General features: G+C 36.6%; 4 protein-coding genes across 4 annotated transcripts in view; 2 read left to right on the top strand and 2 right to left on the bottom strand.

Moving 5' to 3' along the window:
* LOC112057899 (uncharacterized) overlaps nt 1–9,390 on the top strand; it is a 71,922-nt gene extending 62,532 nt beyond the window's left edge. The window contains exons 19-23 of the mRNA XM_052885607.1: nt 4,110–4,289; nt 4,815–5,066; nt 5,245–6,228; nt 6,473–6,880; nt 7,361–9,390. Of these exons, the coding sequence (XP_052741567.1) occupies nt 4,110–4,289; nt 4,815–5,066; nt 5,245–6,228; nt 6,473–6,880; nt 7,361–7,554 (2,018 nt within the window). The 3' untranslated portion in view covers nt 7,555–9,390. The remainder of the gene's footprint in view (nt 1–4,109; nt 4,290–4,814; nt 5,067–5,244; nt 6,229–6,472; nt 6,881–7,360) is intronic.
* Nucleotides 9,391–9,855: 465 nt separating this feature from the next.
* On the bottom strand, nt 9,856–14,131 carry LOC112057900 (probable RNA 3'-terminal phosphate cyclase-like protein). The gene is made up of 6 exons (XM_024098504.2): nt 13,745–14,131; nt 12,936–13,121; nt 12,523–12,692; nt 11,842–11,976; nt 10,833–11,003; nt 9,856–10,074 (listed from the first exon to the last, which is right to left on the bottom strand). Exons 1-6 carry the CDS (start codon nt 14,034–14,036, stop codon nt 9,877–9,879), a joined length of 1,152 nt encoding a protein of 383 aa, XP_023954272.2. The 5' UTR covers nt 14,037–14,131; the 3' UTR covers nt 9,856–9,876.
* Nucleotides 14,132–14,434: 303 nt separating this feature from the next.
* Nucleotides 14,435–16,748, top strand: LOC112057901 (exosome complex component RRP40). The gene is made up of 2 exons (XM_024098506.2): nt 14,435–14,847; nt 15,436–16,748. Exons 1-2 carry the CDS (start codon nt 14,506–14,508, stop codon nt 15,802–15,804), a joined length of 711 nt encoding a protein of 236 aa, XP_023954274.2. The 5' UTR covers nt 14,435–14,505; the 3' UTR covers nt 15,805–16,748.
* LOC112057902 (kinase suppressor of Ras 2) overlaps nt 16,104–27,672 on the bottom strand; it is a 28,399-nt gene continuing 16,830 nt past the window's right edge. Inside the window, exons 15-18 of the mRNA XM_052885603.1 lie at nt 27,223–27,356; nt 25,411–25,542; nt 23,730–23,859; nt 16,104–22,729 (exon numbers count right to left, since the gene is read on the bottom strand). Coding sequence (XP_052741563.1) covers nt 22,577–22,729; nt 23,730–23,859; nt 25,411–25,542; nt 27,223–27,356 — 549 coding nt within the window. The 3' untranslated portion in view covers nt 16,104–22,576. The remainder of the gene's footprint in view (nt 22,730–23,729; nt 23,860–25,410; nt 25,543–27,222; nt 27,357–27,672) is intronic.

Below are 27,672 nucleotides of genomic sequence, written 5' to 3'. Positions count from 1 at the left end.
GGGCGGTAAACTTAGTCGACGACTGTAAACCAACGATTTTTCATTCTACAGATATGTTACGTGCCTACAAAGTCACCGCAAAAAGTAATCTGAATTTAGATTTAGCTACTAAACTGAGCGCACAAATGCACAATTTTGTGTTTAATACCAAACATTCATTCATGTATATGTTACGTATGTATATGTGTTTTTTATTCGTCATAATTAGCGCTGACATTAAAATTCAATCTCGCAAACAGAAAATAAATTTAGGTTCAGTTTTGACGCGCTAGTGACATATCTCTTTTATAAAATCTTTGCTATAAACTAGCGTTTTTCATTCGTTGACATGTTAATGCTAGGCTCTCACTTCACGCTATAATTTTCCCTTGGCTTAGACGAGACTACGATAGCCAGATAGCAAATTATAAGTCCCAATCGATAAGATTGATTGATTGATTAAGCTATTACTGGTTCACCTTTGACTAACAATTGTTATTAAGAAATAGCTATGTATGGCTACGTATAACGCTATCCAACATCTGAGGAACTATGACGACCTCGTAGTGGTATGCGCGGTGGGTTTACAAGACGGAGGTCCTGGGTTCGATCCCCGGCGGAGCCGATTGAGGTTTTCCTAATTGGTACAGGTCTGGCTGATGGAAGGCTTTGGTTGTGGCTAGTTACCACCCTACTGCCAAGCAATTTAGCATTCCAGTTCGATGTCGTGTAGAAACTGAAAGGGGTGTGGATTTTCATTTTCCTCGTAGGTTAGCCCGCTTCCATCTTAGATTGCATCATCACTTACCATCAGGTGAGATTGTAGTCAAGGGCTAACTTGTAAAGTAAAACTCATGTATACTAGTGGACATCCGCGACTTCATTCGTCCTTAGACCTCCTTAATCTGACCCTGTCGCTATAACCATTCTTAGTGGAGGTCTACTAATTATAAACTACCTCCATTGGGTTATGGCGCAGATTTAAGGACATAATAAAGACAGCCTTGAATAACAACGCAAATGATCGAAATCATACCTTTTTAGAAACCTTATCCAGTCTTTGGCGTATAATTTTTATACGGTTTTATTTAGTATGCCCTTTTTGGAGGGACTTTAGTAATTGAAAATTTGCCGACTTTCTAACTTGACAGATTGATCTGATATTTGGTAATTATAAATCCAAGATGGCCGCCACCACCATCACATTGTTTTACAATCCTCTCAATATGGGTATCAATCAAAATAGCTTCACTAATGACAAAAAAATACAGTATAGCTACCAACATATGAACAGATTACATATTTTTTTAGGATTATGAGTACAACCTTGTAATAATGAACCACGAAATTAACTAAATAGGCAGAATAAAAAATATTACTTAATAAAAATTTAAAAATTAAAAATAAACAATGATCCGACTTGTATGATTATTCTGCCACATGCAAATTAGCGTCGTGGGAATTTGACCCATTTTGTAACATCGTTTAGCATCTACTGTGGTTTAGCCCTGTGCGCAAGTGCACGTGTGCACTCTCCCACGCTCTTGTGACAGACGCATTTTCTCCAAGAATTTTCTGTTGTGTAACTCATGGCGCTAAAACGACGCTCATTGCACCATGCACCACGATTTATTGTTCTAGTATGTATATGTGTCAGGTGGTAACTTAAAAACAATGGTGAAGGACTGCCACAGTTGTTTTAATCTTTTGGAAACATCTTTGACGCGATTGTAAAATATGCAAGTATCTACGTTGTTTGAATGAAGTTGAAATTTTATTTTGTTACACAAACTTACCCGGCAAACGTTGTTCTGCCATACAAATTTCATACAAAACTCGCTATTAAAATGGGAGATTTGATACTTTACGACTTATTCGCATACCTACCAAATACATTAAAAATTACATTAAAATCAGTCAAGCCTATATAATTTAGTGAAAAACGAAGAATTTCATGAAGACTAAATGTAAAAGCTTTTCCAAAAAACATACTCGCTTGACACAGAAACACTGACAACGTAAGCAAATATAACATACAAAAAATATACCGACCGAATTGAGAACCTTTTTGAAGTCGGTTAAAGATAAAACAAAGTATTTTCATCTCATCACATTAGCTGATGAACTTCTACGGATGGATGAATACCATATGAATTGATATTCCGTAGAACTAGAAACGTGACATAGTGACAAAAACCCACCCTGTGTCTTTCCAATATGAGACACATTCTATTACGCCATTTATTATAACGAAAGCTTGAAAAACTTAAAAGATTTAGGTACCTTGAATTAAGCCTCAATTTTACGTATTCAAATAAATTTATTGTTGCTTGTTTACATATTTTTTAACTTAAATGACTGGCTCCAAAAACAAAACATAATGGAAGCTAGTAGAGCCAAAATATATATCAGATAATTTAATACAAAAATTAACAGATTTGTTTAGTATATTATTCGTGAACAGATAAAACATAACGATGGTTCAAGATTTAAGATTTCTCTTACATCAACAACATAAGTGGGCTTATTATAAAAAAAAAGTATACAGTACATTTACAATAAAAAACTTGTCTCATTACGTTTCTCGAGCAAAAACGGCGATCTACAAACAAGTTTCATTTCTAGTTATTTCCACCGTTTTGAAAGTTAATGATATACTTAAGAAAGCAGCATTTTAGCTGCCATACGGGTCCATTGTGAAATTCATGGCAAGAAATGAGAGCAATCAATGTACAATAACAGCATTGATTACACCATCGAACTAGTCTCCGAGTATGGTGTTACAATTAATTGTATCATTTAAATGATCAAGCACCAGGCTGTTTTTAAAACGGGTTGGCATGCTATGGGAAATATTTGACACTGCAACTTTCCCTGTTGATCACAAACCGTGAGCTAAGACTCAGACATAAATACATGGGGCTGGACACCGATTTCCACCTCTGTTTTTGAAAAAAAGAAAAACGTCCTATATTTTTTCAGCCGGCCCTAACTCTACCAATAATGAATCAATAAATAATTTATGCCGTTGCCGTATCCGTGATAGCCCAGAGGAATGAATTTTGCCTTCGATTCGAAGGACGTACTCGTAAATTCGAATTCGCTCTGCACCTCCAACTTTTCAGTTATGTTCATTTTAAGAAAATAAATATCATATGTCTCTACGGTGAAGGAAAAACATCAGGAAATTTGCATACCTGAGAACTTTCTTAGGTAGGTAGGAGCACTTACAAATTTTCAACTCTTTCATAAGATTAGAAAGCCGGAAGATCTGGCGATCACAGGCATTAGTTCATATTGAATTGTTTATACAAAGTTGCAATCCTGTCGAATGTGGTGGATACAATCGGAACAAGGTGATACAGCTATTGTGTTTTGAATTGCTTTTATCGTAGCTTTGTGTTATGTATGTATTTACGGTTTCGGCGACTCACATCCTGTTATTTATCGGTCTGCAAGCACGGAACAATGCTTTCAATTAACAGCTGTGTGTACCTACTCGTTATACAACTCCCACTGAAGAAAACATTGGACGTATTCGTGTAGGATCACTACGAAATGTTTATTAATGTTAGTCGATAAGAATCGCAGGCCTAACATGCGTCCAAACGATGTATCTCGTAAAGAGTAGTAGACGAATGTCAACCAACAGCAACAGAACCGGAAATATCGCTATTTTTTTTCGATTGTCTATTTTTCTTTACGAGATTTGTCGTTGGCCGCATGCTAGACCTATTATGACGTAAGTTTAAAAGTCAACGTTATTATTATCAGCCGATGGACGTCCAAAGCTAGACATAGGCTTCATATTTAGACACTGAACTCGAAAATTAAATCTTAAAAGCTTAATATTTTACAAACGGATCCATAAATCGAAAAATAGTAACAGAAGACCCCTCATATCTTTCAAAGATCTATCAGCCTATTAACAAGTAAAAAAAAATCATGATTTTATTTTACGACTTTGTTAAAATTTTTAATGTACATACTCATGCTAATTTACAGCTTTCTAGTAGTAAGTCTTTACTCTAAACCGCGGACTGACAGACGGACGGACGAACCTAAAAACCACAGCTGCAACTGCTGCAGAGAGGTCATCAAATACTAATTAACAAACCTTTGTTCCCCAGTGACAACTACCGTGAAGCCGACACTGCCTGCGCCGCTGCGTCGCGGCCCCTTCCGAGTGGCCAGCCGCCGCCGCCCCTTGTTCACCACCCCCACCACCAGTACCAGCACCACCACTACCACCAAGCCCACCGTCGCCATCTTGGAGAGCGAGGAATCATTGCAGGATATCGGTGACATAGGTAGCATCTTTGTGATTCTTTTTCGTTATAGATAGGTACAAGTTCTAAAAATACCTAGATATCTGCTCTTTAATGATCTTACTACCAGATGCCCGCGATGTCATGTTTCGTTCCCGGTTCAGAAGGCAGGTTCTGCTGTGAAGAGCCGGCAAAAAATTCAACAGATTCATAGATTAAATCGTATCGTATACATTAAAGGATCTTGACGTACGTAGAGGGACGTAAGGAAGAAGAATATTGGGGAAAAAAAAACATACATACAGCCGAACGTAGAACCTCCTCCTTTTTGGAAGTCGGTTAATAAAAGTAGATTAAGGGCTACCTCTGATTGTAAATATATTTTTATACCAATATTAGGACACCATCGTCATCGTCAGTCCATCTTAACGACGCAATACAAGGCTTGGCCTCTATTTGGAGAATGTACCTATATGGAAATACGCTGCTGCATTGAGAGTCGGCAGGCACCGACAAATAGTGTACCAAACCCTATGTGAATTAATTTATTATTTTATGATTACACAGACGCAATAGAAGATCCATCACTCAAAGCCAGCACTACCCAACGACCGACAACAAACGTCCAACGCCGCCGGCCGTTGGTCCAACTGAAGAATGAAGACCAGAACCAAGCGGCCACGAACGAGGAGGAGAAAACCAGACAGAGCAAGAAGTACAGCTCGAGCTTCAAACAGAACCAACTAGACGAGATCCTGCGGCTGAGGTCAAGTGCTGAGGAGATTGATGTTACTACAGAAGGGAAGACCACTATTGAAGGTATTATTAATCACGAAGTACAACCGCCATGCTTATTTCTGCCGCCAAGCAGCATTGTTGTGTTTTGGTCCAAAGGGGACGCTTAAATAAATCCAATGCCAAGATGGAAATCTGACAAGTCTTTATCTACTTTTTGCTAAACTTTTCCTCTAAGATTTAATTCATGTTATCCTTGCAGACATCAGCGCGGAAACTGCCGTAGCTTTGGCTGCTCATCAGCTCATCGGAGCACCGATACCAATCATACCAGACTACGACGATGAGCCCAAATCCACAAGAAGGCCCACCCAAACCATAGTTGACTACAAATTCACAAGCCCAGAGTACACCGAAGACTACACAAAGACCCAGTCATACCCCGAAGAGTACACTAAGACCCAGTCATACCCCGAAGAATACACTCGTTCATCATCCTATACAACTAGAAACAACGCGGAAACACCAACGGGAACCTATGGCTCACTCCAGACAAATGATGCACCTACCTCCACTAGATCATCACTAGACACTGACACAAAACTCCCCGTGTTCACCACAACTGGAGCTTACACCAACCGATTCTCAAGACCAACCATCGATGCAACAAACACCATAAACCCAACTATATCTGGCGTAACATTAAGCTTAGGGTCCGAAGGCTCCGGAGAATCCACTGCTCGATACACAAACTTCCCAACAGAATCCAACCCTCCATCTTACACAACCAGTAGCTACGAATCAAGAGTCTCGAGACCTGGATTTTCGACTGTAAATCCCACGGCAGCAACATTTGATTTTAGAGAATCGACACCCAAATATACAAATACTGACCGAGACGTCCAAAATCCTACTACAGTGGGAACGACCTTGAATTTTAGAGAATCGACTCCCAGATATACTAATACCGAACGGGATGTGTCTCCGACGTATCCTACACGTTTTACGAGCAAAGTGTCACGACCGGCAGGATTTTCGCCTAATTTAATAAATCTAGATGAATTGAACAAATCGACAGCGAGGTTCAGTCCGAGTGAGGGTCCATCTACAGCTAGATACGACGCTTCTAGCGAAAAGATTGCACCGTTAGTCTTCGGGTACTCGACTGGTGGGCAGGGCTTGCAAGAACCCTCGTATTTCACCAGGGAATACCTATTGGAGTCTCCGGTGACTAAATCTTATGACGGTGCGTATCTTAATTATGAATACAAAATCGTTGAATTCACAATCAGTCCATTCTGAATGTATAAAGGCTATGGAAAGTTCATCACGCAAATATTACTAAGATTAATTGTCTAAAGACGCAGCTTTTTTTTCAAATGGACAACTTTTGTAGCTGCAATACTATCTAAATACCTACTCCTATTTTTTCTTCTTACCCTTAATTATGTGCCAAATCAATTTACTTATATTATAATGTTGCTTTTCAGATGAATATCAATACTTGTCACCGAAAGTCACATCACCACAACCATCGAGCAGAAAACCAGTAAGAAGGAAGTTTGTCAACAGAAGAATATCCACCACACTTTCACCTACTTCAGCTATTCCGCTAACAACCCAAAAACCAAGACGAACTACGAGGAAACCTTTCGAAAAAATACCAAGGAAAGAAGTTCAGATCGATAATATTCAAAAGGAGTCTGTTCAAACCGTCCAGAAGACGCTTGGAACGAAAAAAAGGCCGGTACAAAAGGTCCAGAAGAAAGTGGTTCAAAAGTTGGTGGAACCCAGCGGCGCGATTAAACCAATTTCGGAATACGATTATTATGACGATGGCCAGGAGAAAGTTGTGGAGAATCTTGAAGAGACGAACAAAGTTATTGTACATGGAAAAGGTGTGTAAAATTATATACGTTTAGACCTTGTTTCTGATAAATCGTCGTTATGAATATTAGAAGTAGAAAAATTCACGCTATGGCCGCTTATTAATTAAATAATAATATGGTGTTTTATAGAATGAATGAGTGCTAGTCTTTTATTCTGACACCCTGGGTGTGGATAAGCAATAAATTATTGGCATTTCTCATTTACGTCTTACATAAAGATGAGATCAATGGCATTTCTATGAAAAATAACCATCCAATAAAAAAAACACCAAGCTCGGTCGTAGTAACGTAACCTAAACTACTATTGCACTAATAATTTTCTTTCTTTCTTTCTTTCTTTCTTTCTTTCTAATCGCTACTTCTCAGCAGAACCTGTCGTCCGATTGAAGTTTCAAATGTTCTTGTAAACATAAAATTAAAAAAAAACTTTTATTTGAATCCGGTGCTCTGTACTTTCGTCGAAAAAAACTAACATATTTTTTTCAACAGGCAACATCGAATGCTTAGATATCGGTAACTTCCCGGATCCGACATCATGCAAGAAGTTCATATCATGCGCGCGCATGGAGAGCGGCGCCGTAATTGGCTGGGAGTACATCTGTCCCAAGGGACTCTCCTTCGACCCCGTGGGAGGCATATGCAACTGGTCCGCGGGGCTGGGGTGCAACGAGAAGGACGTATGAAGAAATAGGATGAGAAGAAAGCTTCGATAAATAACTGCTTAGACACACTATTCGTTACACATGCCTCGGCAGCATGCTTGTTAATAATTATTAACAAAATTATAATTTTACAGAATTCAAATTAAAAACTTAATTAATTTTATATGTATTGTTTACACACGTATTGTTTTTTTTTCTGACAAGACTTTATTGTTAATCTATAAAGATATTATTTGAACCGGTGGACTTCGCAAAACTCTAAAATGTTAAAATTACTCGTAGTTCCCATCAGTTTTTTTCGAATTAAGTTTTTGCTTTTCATGGATGTTTCCTAATTTAATTATTATCTTTTTCTTATTTTCTTTCTAACCACGCCTGTACTGAAGTAAAAACTTTAAAATATTGGTCAAGCTGTTACTTTTTTATATCAATTTATCGTATAAATATTTGCGAGGATAAATTGTTTCTTGGTCACATTTTGTAGATGGTGTTGTTCCTAAGTAATTATTTATCGATGACGAGAAGTCATTGTGATAACCTAAGAGTGTTGTGTAAAGTAAATTGTAAATATGGCTGCATAGAAGAGCTCTTGAAGTGTACTTATTTTAGGAATGCTGTCCCACGCAGAATTTAATCGTGTTCTTAAACATTATGTCATTAGTCCAAGATATTTTGTCTGAATAATAAATGGACGTACTTACCTATTATAATATTTTGAGCAATGATTAACTTCCGTGTTAGAGGCGCTTCGTTCAAATAATACCCAATATTTTAGTGCTTAAAACAGAATGTTACAATTTTACAGAATGTTATTGCATATCCCAATTTTTACAAATAGCACATTAACTCATTGTTAAATATTTCATAGGAATCGTCATATTTATCAAAATGTTTTGTTCTCCATTAATAAATATTACGTTATTGTTCATATCATAAATCAAATTGAATGCGATATTTTATATTCCGAGCAATATTTTTACAGAAAGCGTTTTATGTTCTGCATAGTAATATGCGGGCCTAGGAACCCGATAATAATAAACCAGTGCAAGTGACTCATGTACAGCTCATTCATTTATCTTCAAGCCTCTAAAAAGTCTCTAAAAGTAGACAATAAAAATGTCTTGTGAATATAATTTATTTTCATTGTGTAATTTTTCGATAACATTGCCGTCACGAGTACTGCACATCACTATACACTGCCATAAGACCTACAAGTGCAAAGGAGCACGCTATATATTTCTCTCGCTCACACGATTTATTGCGTTATATACATTACATACACGGATATGCACGTTCTGTGTGCATCTTCATACAATGAGATTTAAAACGTACTATGACGCGCACAAATATAAATAATTACGTTTGTTTGTCTTTTTACAATTTTGATAATATTTGTCAAGAAGCAAATTTAAAAAATATTACTCTACATAATCATCACTATTTAAGAAAATTATTCTAAGTCATTTCGACTAAAATTTTGTGTACCTATTTTAGTAATGAGCGTTACTTCAAAATAAAATACTCAAACTAGGTCGATAGTACGAATATAAAGTTCTACAACTATTATTTTGTTTTTGTTTGCTTTTATATTTATTGTTTTTACGCGATTTATTATTTCTTGAACTTTATATTCGTATATTTTACCCAAACATCACTGCCACGTTTTTTTACACTTTTTTTATATGAAAAATTATTAATTGTTCCAACGTAGAATTGGAGTAAAAATCTATGTCAAAATTATAATAAAAATTAGAAAATATTATAACTTTTAAATGTGCCTTAATTATTTTACAATTTATAATTTTAAGTAATATTATCTAAGTAATTAGGAAAAATAAAGAAAAATTATAAATAGAACGACTTTCATTTGTACCGACTATACCTCTATATATGTACCTACTAATGAACTATATTACTAGCTGACGCCGCTGGCTGGTTCTCGTCCTCGTAGGAATACGGGGATAATATATATTATTTTTTTTTTCAGTTACCAAAAAGCTTATTAAACAAGAAAACGAACAAACAATAAATCTTCAAAAATTGTCGTAAAACTCAGTCTGTACGGTCAACAACCTTTGCTTGGGGACAAATTAAAAATGTTGTAAAATGTTGTAGCAAACTTTTTTGATAAATAAATTTCATTATTAAAGTAGAATTACCAAGATTTTTTTTAGATATGAGTAAATGGCCGGGTGGTTAATGTAGGCCTGGGCCAGGGATGGGCTCGATTACTGCACAACCGTATCGCCTCGTGTTCAGAGCGGACTTGAGTTTGGCACCATCGATACCAACATTAGAAATTTAAATAAAAAAAAAACCATAGATAATAAATTTACTTTTTATTTACAACGTCCTCTTACTAATATTAACATAGCCTATGCCGACACAAGTCATCTTTATTTTCTGCGCCGTGGTCACTTTGTCCTCGTCTTCTGAACTGTCTTCATCGTCATCTGTCAGCGCCTCCAACTTGAACATTACTCCGAAAAACTCTTTGAGATGTTGGAGGAATTTTATTGTGTATTCTGATAGAGGACCCACCTAAAAAGTATCAAAAAGATCATAAGTTAAATATATATCGTCAAATGGCGGCGAGGTTGTCCCACTCCTATCTCTTTCGTCCGAACGCAATACAAGAGATAGCGGTATTTCCGGTTGCAAGGCCTTTCATTCATCAATATCAACCCATAGTCGGCTCATTGCTGAGCTCGAGTCTCCTCTCAGAATGAGAGGGGTTAGGCCAATAGTCCACCACGCTGGCCCAATGCGGATTGGCAGACTTCACACACGCAGAGAATTAAGAATTTTTTCTGGTATACAGGTTTCCTCACGATGTTTTTCTTTCAACGTTTGAGACACGTGTTATATATATTTTTTTTTATATTCTTTCAAGTTAGCCCTTGACTACAATCTCACCTGATGGTAAGTGATGATGCAATCTAAGATGGAAGCCAACTTGTTTGGAGGAGGATGAAAATCCACACCCCTTTCGTACCAAAACGCTAAATCGCTTGGCGGTACGTCTTTGTCGGTAGGGTGGTAACTAGCCACGGCCAAAGTCTCTCATCAGCCAGACGTGGACCAATTAAGAAAACCTCAATCGGCCCAGCCGGGTATCGAACACAGGTGGTATGACTGGCATACAATCTCTACATCAAGTGGCAGTGATTTTCTAGTTTGCGATAATCTAACGAGGTTATTTAAACAAAATGACGTTAATACTGTCATTTTACATCACGTGGCATCAGCAGTATAGTAGTGGCAATGGCAAGTGGCAACTTATTCAAATGTATACTCACCACACACTCGCTGACGTCCTTCTGTCCCAAAGCCATCCACAGCGCCACGAGCCACTGGAAGGCCGAGTCGACGGCGCCGGCGCGGTGTATCTCGTCCAGCAGTGTCAGAGCACACGCTCGGCCCAACTCTTCTGGTAGAGTCGTCTCGCCCGCGCCTGATTCGGCTGATTTCTAAAAAATAATTGTCAATATTTTCAAGCACTATAATAAAGCATAGTTTAGACTACTTTAGCATTTTAGTCGAGGTGCGTTCTAAACTACTTGCTACTGTCCAAAAATCGTTCGCACTTGAGTACAGTTCACAAGTGAGTGGTGGTTTGCAATATGAACAACCTACAACGCAATAAAGTAAATAAACTGATTAAGCTATGGCTACATAATAGTAAAAGGGGATGTGGAAAGTGTGATTAACAAAAAGAAGCTATGGGTTTGAAAATTAAATTTCATAGTTGTTTCATTGCTCCAGTGAAACATCATTTTATGATTTTAGGAGCAACTAACGAACTCGACTAATTCTCCAGGTTTTGACGACGACGTTTGACGACTGCCTTACTACCACATCTTACCAGGTTATAGAGACAGATTGTACTCAAATAGCAAAAAAAAATTAAGCTAAACATAACATAACACTGAAAAAAACAGGCTGCAAATATAAGCATGGCCGTAGTTCTTCACAGAAAGAGCCCTGTCACAAAAAGTGCCCAATTTCTTACAGCACCTGTATATAAATCACCAGGCCGTTAGGAATTCTAACAATGAATGACTTATTGTGGACTTAGTAAGACCAGTCCTAACTTGGAACCTTATTCAGTCCACAATAACCAACAGTCGCGTTGATCCCAATGTCCAAAGGCGTCCAAAGTCAAGAGATCCCTCAGATTCAACTCTGGGTCTTCAGAAATCTTCAGGCCACTGGTTGAACTGCTGGATCCCATTATCTCTGCAGTAAATGCACAATCGGATTAATAAATCGGAACAATTCTAATATGAAAAAAGTGTTTAGACTCACAGCTTCAGCACAGTAGAAAGTGTTCTCATTGGTCTCGGCGACCAAGCTGACGCCGAACCCGGGACTCTTGCCGGCGTTGGGTCCGCGGCACTGGTCTGTGTTTATGTACACATCCGGCAAGAACTTCAGCATTACCTAAAAATTGTCATTTGAATGACATAAATTAAAAAGTAAACATATCATATTAAAATCTAAAAATTTATGTAAATTATACTCTTTGGCTTTTTTCTCAGGTTTCAAAAAAAAGTTCCACTAGGGGCAGCACTAGTATAGGGGGTAGAAATGTTTTGAATTTTAAATAAATAATTTTTATTTTTATTACAACAATTTTGCTGTCTGTATTTAAGGAATTTTATTACGTTTAGGAGATTGTGATTTCGCTTAAAATAAAAAAATTCTTTTTTCTAATTTTTCTTTTTACTTAAAATACTATTCCATATTAACCTTGTCCATGTCACCCCTAAATATTTATTTTATCCTGTTATTTAGTATTTGTTGTTATAATGGCAACAGAAATACATCAATTATGAAAACTTCAAATATCTACACGGCCTGGTAACAGTCTAATACAGCCTGGTGACCAATGGACTAATGGACAGATGGATGGTCTTAGTAATATGGTCCTGTTTGGACCTTTGAGCAAAGAAGCCCTAAATCTGAGATATTTATTTGAACTCTCACCCCTTTAGCAGCCTCAACAACTCTGTTGGCCATGGTAGGGGACACCCGCAGAGCATACACAACCCCTCTGATCCTCTTCACCAGACCCCATTTAGTCCACTGCAGAGGTCGCAGGTGACGCCGAACAGGACATTTGAATACTATTTCACCACCACCAAGTGGAGGGGCACCTAAGACAGAAATCACATTATCAACTTATTAACAGTCCACTATTTTCACACCCTTTTCAGAAAAGTGTAAACTGCATCCTCATTAATTACTTATTTAGTTTACTGCTAAAGCATGTGATAGTAAAATTGGACACATCTCAAGAAATATGGTGACTAAAGGAGATTGCATGTCAAAAGGCTGTTTCTCTTTAAATTAAATATAGAACACTAATTTTTTCATTTGGATATTACAAATATATTCACCTCTCCTAACAACTTTGAGTTCCAGTCCATCATCAACTAGAATGAACTTCAGCAGTATGGGTAAAGCTGCCGCCTTCACCTTATCCACAGAGACATCCAGGTTGTGATGTGTGACTCCTTGCAGCACTGCGTTGAGGGGCTCCTTGCAGAACGGCCCCAGTGCTAGTAATACTTCTAAATAATAACCTGCAAGATGATTGATTAAAAGTTGAATTATAAATGCAATTTTAACATAACTCAATAGGTACAACTTAACTATTAAAATAAGGCAATACAAAAATAAATTAGCTAAATCTATAAAACTAAAATGATCTATAAAACTAAAATTAAAAGTAATATTTAAAAATAATTATCAAAATTTACTGCCCTTAGTAGGGTGCCCATCATACAGGCAGCATTCCTGTGTTCAATTGTGATTGCAATTCTTTGTGTGAGAAATCTGCCTATCTGTGGGTCGCCTATTGCTTCCTGAGACATTTGCAAATCTCCTTTTGGAGAGTCTGGGTGCTCCTGCCCCATGGACCTGGTGCCACAACGCCAAACATTCAGGGTATGAGTCAAATATTACTTCTTATAAGAAATTCGCAGACCAAATTTGGGATGTTGATGATTTTACACTCCCATGAAATAGAAAGCATGACATTATGAGCCATCTGTGCCAGCCTATGTACACTATTAGCATCTGATAGTGATTTTTACAGATTCTATTATTATCACCGAAGGCCCGCCATCCCACATTGGACGGAGCGAGAGCTAGCGGTACTCGTAGTGGGTCGTCAAAGTAGGAATTAACAAAAGTCAAAACTAACCTATTCCTCTCTGTGTAGAACAACTGTGGGAGACTTGACCGCCGATCAAAATTCCCGGCTGATAATACATAGAGGTACCAGTCTCACTGAGCTCCACCCTCGAGCCGTTAGTAATTTTATCCAGCAAACGTATCAAATTCACTTCATACTCCTTCAAACCGGGATCGTCATGCGAACTTCGGATTTCTACAATTTTGATAGAGCGGCCGCTTAGAGTGGAGAGCAATAATCTTTGACGAAACAAATTACTGCCTTTGTATATTAATACATCGTTGTGTACTGTGGCGGGCATTTTTCTATCACAATTTTACAATACAAGTTTTCGAAAACGTATTCCTATCAAAATTCAAAACAAAAACATGAAACACGTGACAACTGACAGTTTTCTTTTTGTTAGCCGTGACTTTGACAGTGACAGTACTACTTTGTTTGTCGGTTCTTGTGTTCCGGTTTTGTTTTTCTTTTACAAATGTACTATCCTGGAATCTTAAATCTAGGATGTAGATGGCGCTGCTTCATTAAGGTTTCAAGTTCTTTTAGGTGCGCATGGCATGGTGGCGTGCTCCTTATTAAATATGTTCCTTGGTGGTGTGCTTCAGTCATTTGACGTTTGTGGTAGCGTGGCTCTGTGGATTGGACTCATGTTAAAATCATTCATTTGTGGTCTGTGGTTAAAATCATTTGTCGTCTGTGGTAAAAATGTAAACAAACAACACGTTGATTTTATAATTTTATTGAAAAGATAAATTAAAATTAAAAATATGAAAGTATCAGTTGGCGACGTAGTCCTACCGGGCGATTATTGCGAAGAAATCTCACCAAAAGATGAAAAGTCGCGCGTAGTAATTGGCCCGGGTTTACGAAAAGAGGTTGATCATGTTTATATAACAAAAGCAGGTATTCTAAAGAAAAAGAATCCCCACACGTACTGGATAGACAGTTATCAGAAGAGATATGTGCCGATAAGAGGCGAGAACGTCATAGGTATTGTTACTCAAAAAGCTGGTGATATATTTAGAGTCGATATTGGCGGGAGTACCACAGCCGCCTTGTCGTTTTTGTCTTTTGAAGGAGCTACTAAAAAGAACAGACCAGAATTACAGGTTAGCAACCTATATTATTTATATGTAATAAGAAAAATTGTACCCTGTGCCCTGTGGTTCCAATGCGATAACAAGGGAATATTGATAAAAATATAAATATTAAGATTAACAGTGATTCCAGATTATAATCTACATGTTTGTGGCAAACTTCATCCAGCAGTTCAGTTTTCAGATGATATAAGTAATCTGAATTTGTACTGTGTAATGTCTTGTATGTATACTAATATTATAAAGCTAAAGAGTTTGTTTGTTTGCTAGATAGCACTAATCTCAGGAACTACTGGTCTGATTTGAAAAATTCTTTCAAGTGTCAGTTAGCCCATTTATCGAGACAAATATCTTAGCATTCCATGGATTCACCGTGCAGGTGTCGAGTCCATCACTTGGTAGAGAGAAAAACACCAAGCAAAGTCCAGGACTTGTGAGGAAGGCTATAGATTATCCTTGTATTCCTACAGGAATGAGAACCACGCAGCTAGTTAATGATAAATAAATTATACAAATTAAGAAATCATTTTACTTTGTTCAAGGAATGTATATGTTCAAATGAAATCAAAGCAGGGCTATAAATATTGTGTTCTGTTATAGGTTGGAGACATAATTTATGCTAAACTGGTAATAGCAAGCAAAGACATGGAGCCTGAACTAGTGTGTGTCGATTCCTTTGGGCATAAAGGTCGACTGGGCGTATTAAATGATGGATTTATGTTCAAGTGCCCTATAAACCTTGTCAGGAAGATCCTAAACCCCAAGTGTCCACTGCTAGATTCTCTAAAGAATGAGTGGCCGTTTGAAATGGCTGCTGGCATGAATGGTAGGATATGGATCAAAGCAAATTCAATGAGGGAATCCATAGCTTTGGGCAATGCCATTCTAGGAGCTGAGTTTTTGAGTGACTCTGATATTAAAAAAATGTGTAATAACATTGCTGCAATTCTAGCTGGACATGTTTCATAATAGTATACATATGACACAAATAGAAGGGCTATTTTGATATCTGTCAAATAAAGAGAAATCTTTTACTGTTTATGTTAAGTGTGTTACTTAAATTTTAAGTTAATTTAAGTCATTATTTTAAGTTAATTTCATGCATTTTTCCTTATTCCTTATAAATGTTGTGTTAGTGACAATTATATTACAGGTTGTATTTCGAAATATCCCTCTCATAATTACTGTCTTAACAGCCTGCTTATTGGATAGTAATTTTCTTATAAATGTAAATAAGCTATAGTTAAAATGAAGAAAAAAACAACCACTCAAAGGAATGCTCTTTTTATTTACATCAACCATCTTTATGTCTATAATATATATATACATATATTAATAGATAAAATTTAAACTGTTTTAGCCACTTTCAGAATACTGTCTGGACCATGGCCAGTGGTCTGTGAAACTTGGACTAGTATGAATCTTGTAAAATGATGATCTTGCAAGTTTCACACTAGAACTGATGTCAAAATAGTTATTTTCGAATATAAGTCCTTCCATAAGTCAGAGGGATCCTGGACTTGGTAAATGAATATTTTTTCAGCCATGCATTTTTGTGAATATTTTAGGTAACACACTGGCTTTACTCACAGAAAATTCCATATAAACTCTGTTGAATTTATGATATAATGAGGAATGAGTATGTAAAGTATTTTTGCCTACACATTTACACATAATTATCTTGTGTAGAGAATGAAATAAAGCAAAAGACATGATGTCGAACTAAAAAAACATGTGTTTGAAGGGACATCATCAAGGAATTTTAAACCTGCACTCGGCGTCCCAAGCTTCTGACATTGCTCAAGGTTGTTCTGTGCCATTCAAGGGTTTATTTTTGTTTAAATTTTTTAATTCACTTCTGAATTTTCTTAATATACAATCTATCGGGACAATAAATACTATCAAGATGTAAATTGTTTTTTTACTTTAACATAGGTTACAGGTCTATTAATAAACAAAGTTATACAATGTTTTAAACCGCTCTACTTGGTTCCAGGCCAGGCAAAGGGGTCAGAAATATGTTAAAACATACATACAACATGTATATGTATAAGACACTCCTCTACTTTGTCCCGCCCTATCACATTTATGAATGAATTTCATAAAAATCATAATTAAGCTCACCTCAATAAATATTTCATGAATTTTTGAACTACCACAAATTCACAAACCCGCCTCTGTTACAGTTCATATAGATTTAATAATACATTACATACATACATATGTAATATATAACCCTTACAAAGTAAAAGTTTCGATTGTATTTAATTGTTATTATAATTTTTTTTAATGTCTTACCAAAATAATGAACTATTTTTACAGATTTACAAAAAATAAACGTACACACTCAAACTTTCGTCATCATAGACAAAGAGCTGGCGGCAAATAATATTTTTTTACTATAAAATCCAATAAAAAGTCATAGAAGGTAGTTTGTCTTCCAAATTAACATACTTAGCTAAAAACGCAACGTAGTTCCCGTTCTCCTGGGATTACGGTGTTAGTGAATATAGCCTATGTTCATCAGGAATATTGTTGGATTCCAATTGTGAAATAATTTTTCAAATCGGCCTATTTGTTTTAACTATAGTTTTATTATACCAAAAAATCAAACTGCTTTCCTCTTTTTATATGGAGGAGATAAAATCAAATTGTCTGAAATCTGAATCAATTGCCACCAACTCCCTCGCTATAAAGTCTGAACTGAAATTGCGTTAGACCTAATTGAATAGGGTAGTTGACTCATATTTTATAATATAAACAATATTGATTTAGTGTAGTACATGGAATAAGGGTCCGAAATATATCGATATCAATTAAATAAGAACATTATAAATTCTAGTATGTCAAATTAAATCACTTTGCTTTTCAATGTAACTAGATTAACAACAAAATAATAATATTTGTTTCTTTAAAACGGCAACGTGCAAACTTAGTACCTGTAAGTTGTTTAAACGCGGTATAAGCCAAACCTTACTTTAAAATTATAAATTCTTAATGAAACCCAAATTGGTACCGTGCCCAGGATCCACAAGTTATAATCATAATTATTATATTATATACTAGAGAATATCGTCATCATACAAAGATGCATAGAAATGCAAAGTTATGAAACGTGATAGTAAAAATTAATCATCTTAATACCAAAATACTGACTTGATAATATATATATGCGCGAAATAAATAAAATGGTGATATAACCTACAAGTAACTATTAAATTAATACCTGCGCTTATGCTAATACGTTTCTTTTTCTTTCATTTTTTTTTTATACTTAATAAGTGTATTAGTACTAGATTCCGAATTGCATCGACCTACCCTCGTAAGTAAAAAAATAATAATACTTTATAAAACACGTAGGTATAATCGCTTAAAAATGTTGCCACCCATGCATATTTTTAAGTAAACAATTTCTATTGAATATTTAAAAAAAAAATGCCAAGGTACTTTTATACCTTGTGTATTATTCTAGAAAATGTTTAATCGATTATAAACCTAAATGAGGGTAGGTCAATGTACCACGGGCTCTGAGACTATAATGTAGTTGTAGGTACAATTGAAAATGACTACTATATACAAAGACCACAAGAAAATTCGCTTCGGTCATCACAGCAAAACCTTTAACACTATACAATATTTACAACATTTTATTTTTTAATTTTTATTAATTTTTTTTATCATTATCATTATTATTATTTAACCAACAACAGTCAACTTTCACGTTTTAAATACGAAAATATAATTTAATCTATCGTTAAAATCAAGAGATCAAGAAAAAGGATTACGCCCGTACTTAAACACTTCAACGACTGTAAGGGCGTATTCACATAGATAGGAGGTTGCCTGCGACGAACTACCAGCGCTTATTGATCCGCTCAGATACTCGGTGCAGGTAATGAGTAACGTAGCTATGTAACCAAATGAAAAAATGGGACCCCACTACTATCCAATCTACTCTATATAAAACTCTATATTACGTCACTAAAGGGACTGTACATTTTATAGCGTTATTGAGAGTGGTCGAAAGTGTTGTTTTGCATGATACCGTCAGTCGAGTTTATTACGGGCTAGGATAGTTAAGCGACACAAAAAAACGTAGACAGCGTCTAAGAATTATGGCAACTTAAAGAGGTACTTTTTATTACTTGTCGTTATAGATAGTAGGTGTAACGCTATATAGAGTGAATCATTGTATGGAGAGCAAGCTAAACCAATCAAAGCCATGTGATGTCAACGCTTTAGCGAGTTTGACGTTAAATCGAGTGACGTTACATGGAGTTTACACTATATGTGAAAATTTTCCAAGTTCAGTTCGATCGCGATTTTCTGGTAAGGATTCAAGGGCCCCGGGGCACTGCACCGCCTAGCCCCTGGGTAGCTAAGCTATTGCAGGTAGTCCGTACGAGTCTCCGTACTACGCTATTCGAAGCAGATCGGCACTTGTCGGCGACGCTTGGCAATGGTTTGACACAAGTACGGAGAATCGATACGGACTATCTGCGCGGACCTATTCACTATTTCGGTCTTTATTATGAACCCATTCAATTAAACATCAAATCAATTGAGAAATGTCATCTACCTACTGTATGATATCCACCAGAGGCGCCGCATAACATTTGTTAGACAGAATCTCAATTTCGTATATGTCAACTGGCATACGTCGATAGTGAAATACGTCAGATAATGAATAAACCTGCAGTACCGATAAGCGCTGGTCGATGGACGCAGGCAACCTGCTTTTAATGTGAATACGCCTTTTGAGATACAGTAAACTCAAAAGTCAGAGTAAAATGAAACATATCCTTCTCGTCTCAAAGTTTAAATTGGATTACACATCTGCAGCCAAAGCTTCTAAAACATGAAAACAAATACGCATATCTAAATCAAGAATGATTTATTCTTATTTCATTGATGAAAATTATATATTGTGTTTATTTCTAGAAAACACACACACACAATGTGTTCAATGTGTCAGGTAAATTTAATAGGGATACAAATATCTCAGGTGCCAAAACTAGTTAAGACTGAAATAAAAATTGGTTCAGTTGAGGATCGAACCAGCGATCTCTTTTAAAACATAGCACACAACAAATTTTATAAAATATAATTATATATCTTAATCTTTTCATTAAATAAAGCAATGAAGTACGGACGCAGTACACAATATAATAGTAATTTTAGAGTGTTTTTTTTTTCTTTTTATAAAAACTCAATTTTACTAAGTATCGATTACCCGTTTACGCAAATAAATAGAACTAACTATATTATAGACAACGGCTATTATGAGCCGTATACACGTTCAGACTTGCGCATATTCATAAAACTGTAAACACGATCGTTATTCATAGAAAAAATACTCGCATTCTTTAGTTAATGTTCAGCAAAAAAAAATTAAATTTGGTCATTTTGAAATATAAACGTTACAGTGTTAATAAACCTCCACTTGACTCCTAAATGGACGACCGGTCGCTCATCGTATCCGTTACGTGACATGTAAAAAATATAAAGTAAAGTAAGGGCAATAGGCGAGCACAGTATCATGCTCCGCGCGATAGAGGAATATAAAGATTTTTTTAAATGGCTCACAACGGTAGATTAAAACCGCATTCCCTGACTGTCGGCTTCTTCAACGCAGACGGGCTTTTCGATAAAATACTCGCGGGCATTGATGGGTTAATAATTTAATATAAAATAAGTAGTAATATAATAATTGAAAGTAAGTCAATGCCATAGCTTGATCTATGTTTTGCGACAGACGGAACGTGTGCAGGCTTTATTAGAGATTTTCCAAAGAGCTTTTGTATAAATTAAAAAAAACAGTCATAATTTAAAATATGTTATTGAATAACAGTTAAAATTAGTCTGTATTGACTGAAATAATATAAAAACTAATAAAACGGAGTCCTCGTCAGCATTGTACAGAGGTACGAAGGATATGACGTCAGAATGCAGTGATTTAGGCGAGGGATATGACGTCATTATTGAGGATAGAGTGACAGACACAAATTTTACAAAGTGTTGCTCTATAGCAATATCAATCTCATATATTTTAAACGTCGTGTGCCTGTACTTACACCGGCAATCATACTCTCCAGACAGCACAGCACAGCAATGCTGTTTACTGGCAGAACTAGGCATGATAGTGCTACCCATAATGCATAGTGGTGTTCTGATGCTTAGACTACTTTTGGTTTTTGACTTAATTAAGTCATCTGGGTATCAGGCACTACAAATAGTGTCAAGGGATTCAGTGTCATTTTAGAAATAAATATTTTTTTCTTTCCTTCTTTCCAACAAGGACGAATTGTCACAAAGTACTAAAACTTTAGCTCCCCTGTCATCATACCCCGCACCCCTGCACTGCGAAGACGAGGTCTTATTATAAACGGTATTGTTCAGCCAATAGTAATGTTGGTACGGTTTGTAAATTATGTCCAATATACTAAAATTTCGATACTATACTCATAATATAGTAAGAAATTCGAGCTTGACAAAATTGTCCGCAGCTCTGTACTTATTCGCTAATTCGATCGCTTTTACATCAAAGCCACCGAATTCATTTGACATTTATAGGTCTTAGCGAATATGCCAGTCTGTAAGGTAAATTTTCAAGTTTTACAACCACAATCATTTAATTTAAATTACTTTGGACACATTTTTATTTATTAACATATATTAATGTGTTGCTTTGGCGAGAAACACATTAATATATATTAATACAGGTTACAACTATAGAAATTAAATATCACGTGTCTCAATCGGTGAAGGAAAACATCGTGAGGAAACCTGCATACCAGAGAATTTCTTAATTCTCTGCGTGTGTGAAGTCTGCCAATCCGCATTGGGCCAGCGTGGTGGACTATTGGCCTAACCCCTCTCATGCTGAGAGGAGACTCGAGCTCAGCAGTGAGCCGTATATGGGTTGATACCGACGACAACTATAGATAATAATATAGACAATAATAATTCCTCGCTTGCGCCTAGAGAAGTTTATAAAATATAAATGAATATGCGCGGGTAGTTATAAAAAAGTTAGTTTACTTGAAAATTTACTGAACAGCTAGCTAGCCGCTTTCTAGTTAGCGTCACGTAATAGGTGGGGATGTGGGAACTAAATTTAATAGGGCCGATGCATAGCCGGCGAGTTGTATTTGTTACTGTCAATCTATTAATGACATTGTTAGCATTGAAATAAAGTAGAAAATTAATTAACCCATATACTCTCGTCGCCTTTTATGGATTAGTTGTATTATTTAACTGCAAACTTCACTAGGTATATCCCGCGGTTTCATCCGCGTAGACCCCATTCCCATAGACAAATCAGAATAAGAAGCCTATGAGATACTCTTGAATATAATCTATCTCTATGCAAAATTTCATCCATATCCATTCAGCACTTTATGTTGTTCTATAAAAATATATCATTTACAAAGAATGTCAATAACAGATTGACTATAACAATGGCGGTTCGCTGCGCATCACTAGATACGCTTTGGTCCTTAACGTATACATCAGTGGCGAAGGATGGAATTTTGTCGAAGGTAAGCGGTCCCCAAAAAAAGAAAGGAAATTCATACCGCTTGATACAAATTCCGTTTTCTCATTTATTCATTACAATAATGAATAAGTATACATGGATTTTCAAAATGTCTTCGCCGCTGGTATACATAACTCGTATTTCGGGCATCGAAGAAGCAAAACAACAATAAGGGCGCACGCACACTGCGCTGACTAGCCGCTCTCAGAACACCGAGTCGGCAGAGCGGGACAGATGTACGGGGTGCGAGGGGGAGCGCGCGAGCCTCTTTCGCGGCAGTTTCTCTAGCGTCGACAATAGGTGGGGGAAGTCAGGCCGCTCCAGCGATCTGTACGACCAGCACAGCATTAGAATGTCCTGAAAAAAAAACAATAATTTAAAAAGGTCAATAGTATGTGTCGGCGCGATAGACCCATTAGATTGGTCGGCTTGTGTTGCCCCGAGCCGAGATATTACGAAGTGAGTTAGGTGGGGAGCAGTGAGAAACTAGCTCATTCTTTTCGTGACGTTCGATCTGTCCACACCTTTGTTGAATCATCCTATATGGATTATTTTGGTATAGGCGGGGAGAACGACTTGAGTGGAAAAGTGGAGTGTTAAAGACTTTAACCCTACATACAACGGTCACAAGTCCGGGTCTTCACTCAAGGTTAGTCTCTTCTATTTGACGGTTTATTGGTAGCATTGTTAGTGGGAACTGTTAGACCTGATAGGTTTCAATTAAATAATCGTATTTTAATCTTTAGATCCGCTTCCGATGTCAACCCGTTTCCGAAACATGCATTCAACTAATTTCACATTTTAACGCGCGCCATTTTGGTGCGTTTTGTGACGTCATTAAATTACTGATTTCATCATAGCACCCATTTTCGACAAATTATCTAATTGGTAATTGCGTCTGGTTGAAAGTAACTATAGTACTGTAAATTGCGAACGGACAATACATAAAGAGTTATAAAGGGAATACCACATTTATTATTATTTATTTATTTATTATTAATTAGCACGGATAAATCCAGTTACACTAATTAAAAAAATTGTACATAAAAAATTAAAAAGAACAAAACACCACAGTAAAAATAGACAAAAATAAGAAAAATTAAACAAAAAACGAATGCAGACTATCTTAACTAAAATAACAATTACAATAATTATAAAATAAAAAAATATATTTAAATTACATCCTCTCGCAAAATTGCAAGATATCCCTGCACAATTTGGCCCAATTATCTGCAAAAATGTCACAGTCAGGAAACTCCGACAACAGGCCATTTAAAGCGGTTAGTGTGCGTGGTACTGGGGAAATACACATAAATTAACACATTCTTCAAGAATAGTAATTCCATTGCGTATTTACCTTAATATCTCTAGAAGCCTGCATGTTGGCTAGCGACTGTTTCACCCCCTTCCCCACTTGCCAGATGATGGCTTCGGGGGGTTGGCCTTTGAAGGGGTACTCGCCGCAGAGCAACTCATACCACACTGTGCTGTGAACATAAACTACTGATGAGTATTTTCATTTCATTTTCTGTTTGAACGTATTGATAGGCTAGTTGACACTTTTTTTGAATGGTCTTGAATTGATCATTATCGTTCTACTAGATAAAATAAATGAAATTTGCAATTTTTAAATACATTTTTGCCAATACGAGCAAAACGCTGTCAAGCGTATTTTAACAGATTCATGACGTCACGTTAACTAATCCTTTACCAATCGCAGCGATTGACAAAAATATTAGTTTGACGTTCAGTACACCAAGTAACACTGTGACGTCACAAAATGGTCGACAGCGTTTTGGACGTTTGGAAAATGAAAAATATATAATTTTTCAATTAAGTTTTATAAGAAATCCTTAGCTTTTATTAATTGACATCGATATATTTCGAACCCTTACTCCATGTACTACACGAAATTAATGTTGTTTATATTAAATTTGATATGAGAAACTACCCTATTATGCATGTCTATGACGTCACCTGGCTGATAGCACGTAATACGTGGTTAAAACACAGCCAAGCAGCATTATCTCTGGTGATCTAGATAGTGGACAGTCACACTGTACATAATGTAAAATAGTTCTTTTTCTATTTCCATATCGTGATCTACTCGATATTAAACCTCAAACCATACCACAAAGCTATTCATTCCTACAGGTCGTTTGGTAATGTTCATTATCACACAGGTGATTTTTTTAAATCCATATAAGACAAGTTTTGTTAATTATTTTATCATGGAAGTAGTAAAAGTATTGTACGCCACTGCACTTAATTAGCCATAGAACTCGCGCTACAATAGATACACCCTTATTACATGAAAGTGGCATAAATAACCATAGTAGCACTGATAGTGATATTGTTAAACACAACCCACATTAGGGATGATGACAGTTTTTTAAATTGTATATAAATTAAGAGTATGCTAATAGTAAAGCAATTTTGTAAAAGTAACAGGGTATCTGCGATCATTACTTTCGGAGCTACAGGGATTTGAAGGGTCAGATTTGGGGCGCTGCCGCGGATCCCTGAAAAACGCCCCATACAAAATGGTACGAACTTATGACGTCGTAGGCAATTGATGATCGTCAGATTTGTATGGGCGCTTAAACAAAATTACTAATATCTTTGTTATTTCTGCGTTTATGTTTATAGTTCACAATTAATGTCACATTTAATGTAAGGAAGCTAAAACTGTATGAATTTTCGTCTAATTACGATAAAATATTTTAAATAGATTTTGAAACTTTATAATCTTATTTATTAATATCAAATATCCAGTCAATCTTTGCTTTTTATGTATAAATGAGTTAACATTGACCTTATTTACCCGAATGTATCATAAAAATCAATATATTCAAACCTAGTCATCATCCCCTTTCATGAATAGCCCTGTAAAATGAGTAAGGGTTCATTTACACGAGCGGCAACTCTACCGACGACTGCAGTCGACTCTCGGCGGCTGCCAAAGAGACGTCGCCGACTGCAGTCGACTGCAGACGTCGGTGGCAGGTGCCGCTCGTGTAAATGAACACTAAGCGTACCCGAACGCGTACACGTCGGTGGCCTTGGAGAAGGGCAGGTGCAGCGACGCGTGCGGCCGCAGCGCGCGCACCAGCTCCGGCGCCAGGTAGCACAGCCAGCCCGGCGGGATGCCCAGACTGTCGCCTCGCGCGCTGCAATTATTATAAAAAAAAAAAATAGTTTAAACACGCTATTAGCACGCACTAATTGTCATATTCCTGACAGCAATATTTCGGACCCTTATTCCATATACTACACGAAATTAATGTTGTTTATACACGACCCTTATTCCATGTACTACACGAAATTAATGTTGTTTATACACGACCCTTATTCCATGTACTACACGAAATTAATGTTGTTTATACACGACCCTTATTCCATGTACTACACGAAATTAATTTGATAAGAGAAACTACCCTATTACGCATGTCTATGACGTCACCTGGCTGTAGTAGTTAAAATACAGTCGAGCAGTCGAGTTCTCAGGTGATCTAGATTAAAAAAAAAACTAAGAAAACACGCTATTAGCACGCACTAATTGTCATATTCCTGACAGCAAACCCTTTCATTTGATGTCCATATGATGGGGTGGAATTTAAAGAGCCAGTCCGCCATCTTGAGGAGGCCGCAATATTGGATTTGTAATGACCTTTCTTGGGTCGAATCCTTCCTTTCGGGGGTTCGAAACCGGTCCAGGGCATGCACCTCCAACTTTTTGCATACCAGAGAATTTTCGTAATACTCTGCGTATGTGAAGTCTGCCAATCCGCATTGTGCCAGCGTGGTGGACTATTGGCCTAACCCCTCTCATTCTGAGAGGAGACTCGAGCTCGGCAGTGAGCCGATTATGGGTTGATCAAATCAATGACCTTTCTTAGCTAATTATGGATTGTCATCAGAACTCAGAGTGTGTGCAAAATTTCGTGCATATCGAAGACCGGGAAGTGGGACAAATTAAGATTCCATGATTTTCTTACATACTTAGTTACAAGTGAAGCGTGTTAAAAATTGGCAATCCGGAAGCGCCGACAGGAGCGGAACCTTGTTCTTTACGTGTGTATTTTTAATATTTTAATCGATTTATTTAAACATCAAAAAATATTTAAATTAGAGGAAACTAAAATTTCAAGATATTAATCATAGCAAACCACTCAGCATTTATTTATTTATTTATAATAATTTTGTTGCACAAAAAAGAAAATAACAAAAGAACACATCAATTTTATAGGCAAATATTGCAATACAATAAATTAGTACTATTCAATATAAATAATAATAAATATACAGATTAAATATTTCCATATTATAAAAATACATACTTTGTACAATTGTACAGAATGTGCTACGCCATGTAGTGAAATAATCCAGTGTTTCATCATACACTTGACACTGGTTTAATCGCGCGTTAACATAAATTTTCACTTAAAAAAATGTGCTTTGTAGCCAAAATCTCAAAACTAAAAATCTATCTATATATATAAAAATGAATTGCTGTTCGTTAGTCTCGCTAAAACTCGAGAACGGCTGAACAGATTTATCTTATCTTGGTCTTGAAATGTTCGTGGAGGTATAGGGAAGGTTTTAAAGGTAAGAAAAATTAGTATAATTGCCGGGAAAACCATAAAAACAACCCTTTTCTATTTCCCATACAAACGTTTAAGAGTCAAGCGGTAGGGGTAGGGTAGGGTAGGGGTAGGGTAGGGTAGGGGTAGGGGTAGGGTAGGGGTAGAGGTATAGAAGGGTAGAGTAGGGATAGAGAATAAGTGCACTTATGTCAAAACGAAGCTTGACCGGGTCCGCTAGTACTATATATAATTTGAAAGTCTCACTTGTTCCCGAAGCACAGTTTGGTGACGCTGAAGAGGCCGAAGTCGGTGATGACCACCTTCCCGTTCTCCAGGAATATGTTCTTCGTCTTCAGATCCTTGTGGATGATGCCCCGCGCGTGCAGGTAGCCCATGCCCTGTGCACATACCAGAGAATGAGCCTTTTTCCTCTATGATTGGGGTTATAGACATGTATTGATTTTTCTATTGAAATCACCATCAATAAGCCTTTTTCCTTTAAAGGTTTTTAAAAAATCCTCTCGGGGCAGCACCGAGCACAAAAATCGACATATGACCGTCAAATTATAGTAAGCGACACTTTTATCGTAGATGTAAAGTGATAGTACAAGTGATATTTTCACCGTTGAAATCACCGAGTAGAGAAAACCCTCGTGCCCGATACCCGGTAAAATTAAAAAAAATCCATAAATTCTAGTATGATTATATAGCTAA

The sequence above is a fragment of the Bicyclus anynana genome, chromosome 14 (assembly GCF_947172395.1).
Source record: "Bicyclus anynana chromosome 14, ilBicAnyn1.1, whole genome shotgun sequence".
NCBI classification, from domain to species: Eukaryota; Metazoa; Arthropoda; class Insecta; order Lepidoptera; family Nymphalidae; genus Bicyclus; species Bicyclus anynana.
This window is presented reverse-complemented; position numbering and strand designations above follow the sequence as displayed.

Coding starts and splice junctions, on each gene's coding strand:
- LOC112057901 (XM_024098506.2), top strand. CDS start 14,506: ATGAAAGTATCAGTTGGCGACGTAGTCCTACCGGGCGATTATTGCGAA. Junction 14,848..15,435: donor AGAACAGACCAGAATTACAG/GTTAGCAACCTA, acceptor GTTCTGTTATAG/GTTGGAGACATAATTTATGC.
- LOC112057900 (XM_024098504.2), bottom strand. CDS start 14,036: ATGCCCGCCACAGTACACAACGATGTATTAATATACAAAGGCAGTAAT. Junction 11,004..11,841: donor CTTTCTACTGTGCTGAAGCT/GTGAGTCTAAAC, acceptor ATTATTTTTTAG/AAATCAGCCGAATCAGGCGC. Junction 10,075..10,832: donor AGGACGTCAGCGAGTGTGTG/GTGAGTATACAT, acceptor GATACTTTTTAG/GTGGGTCCTCTATCAGAATA.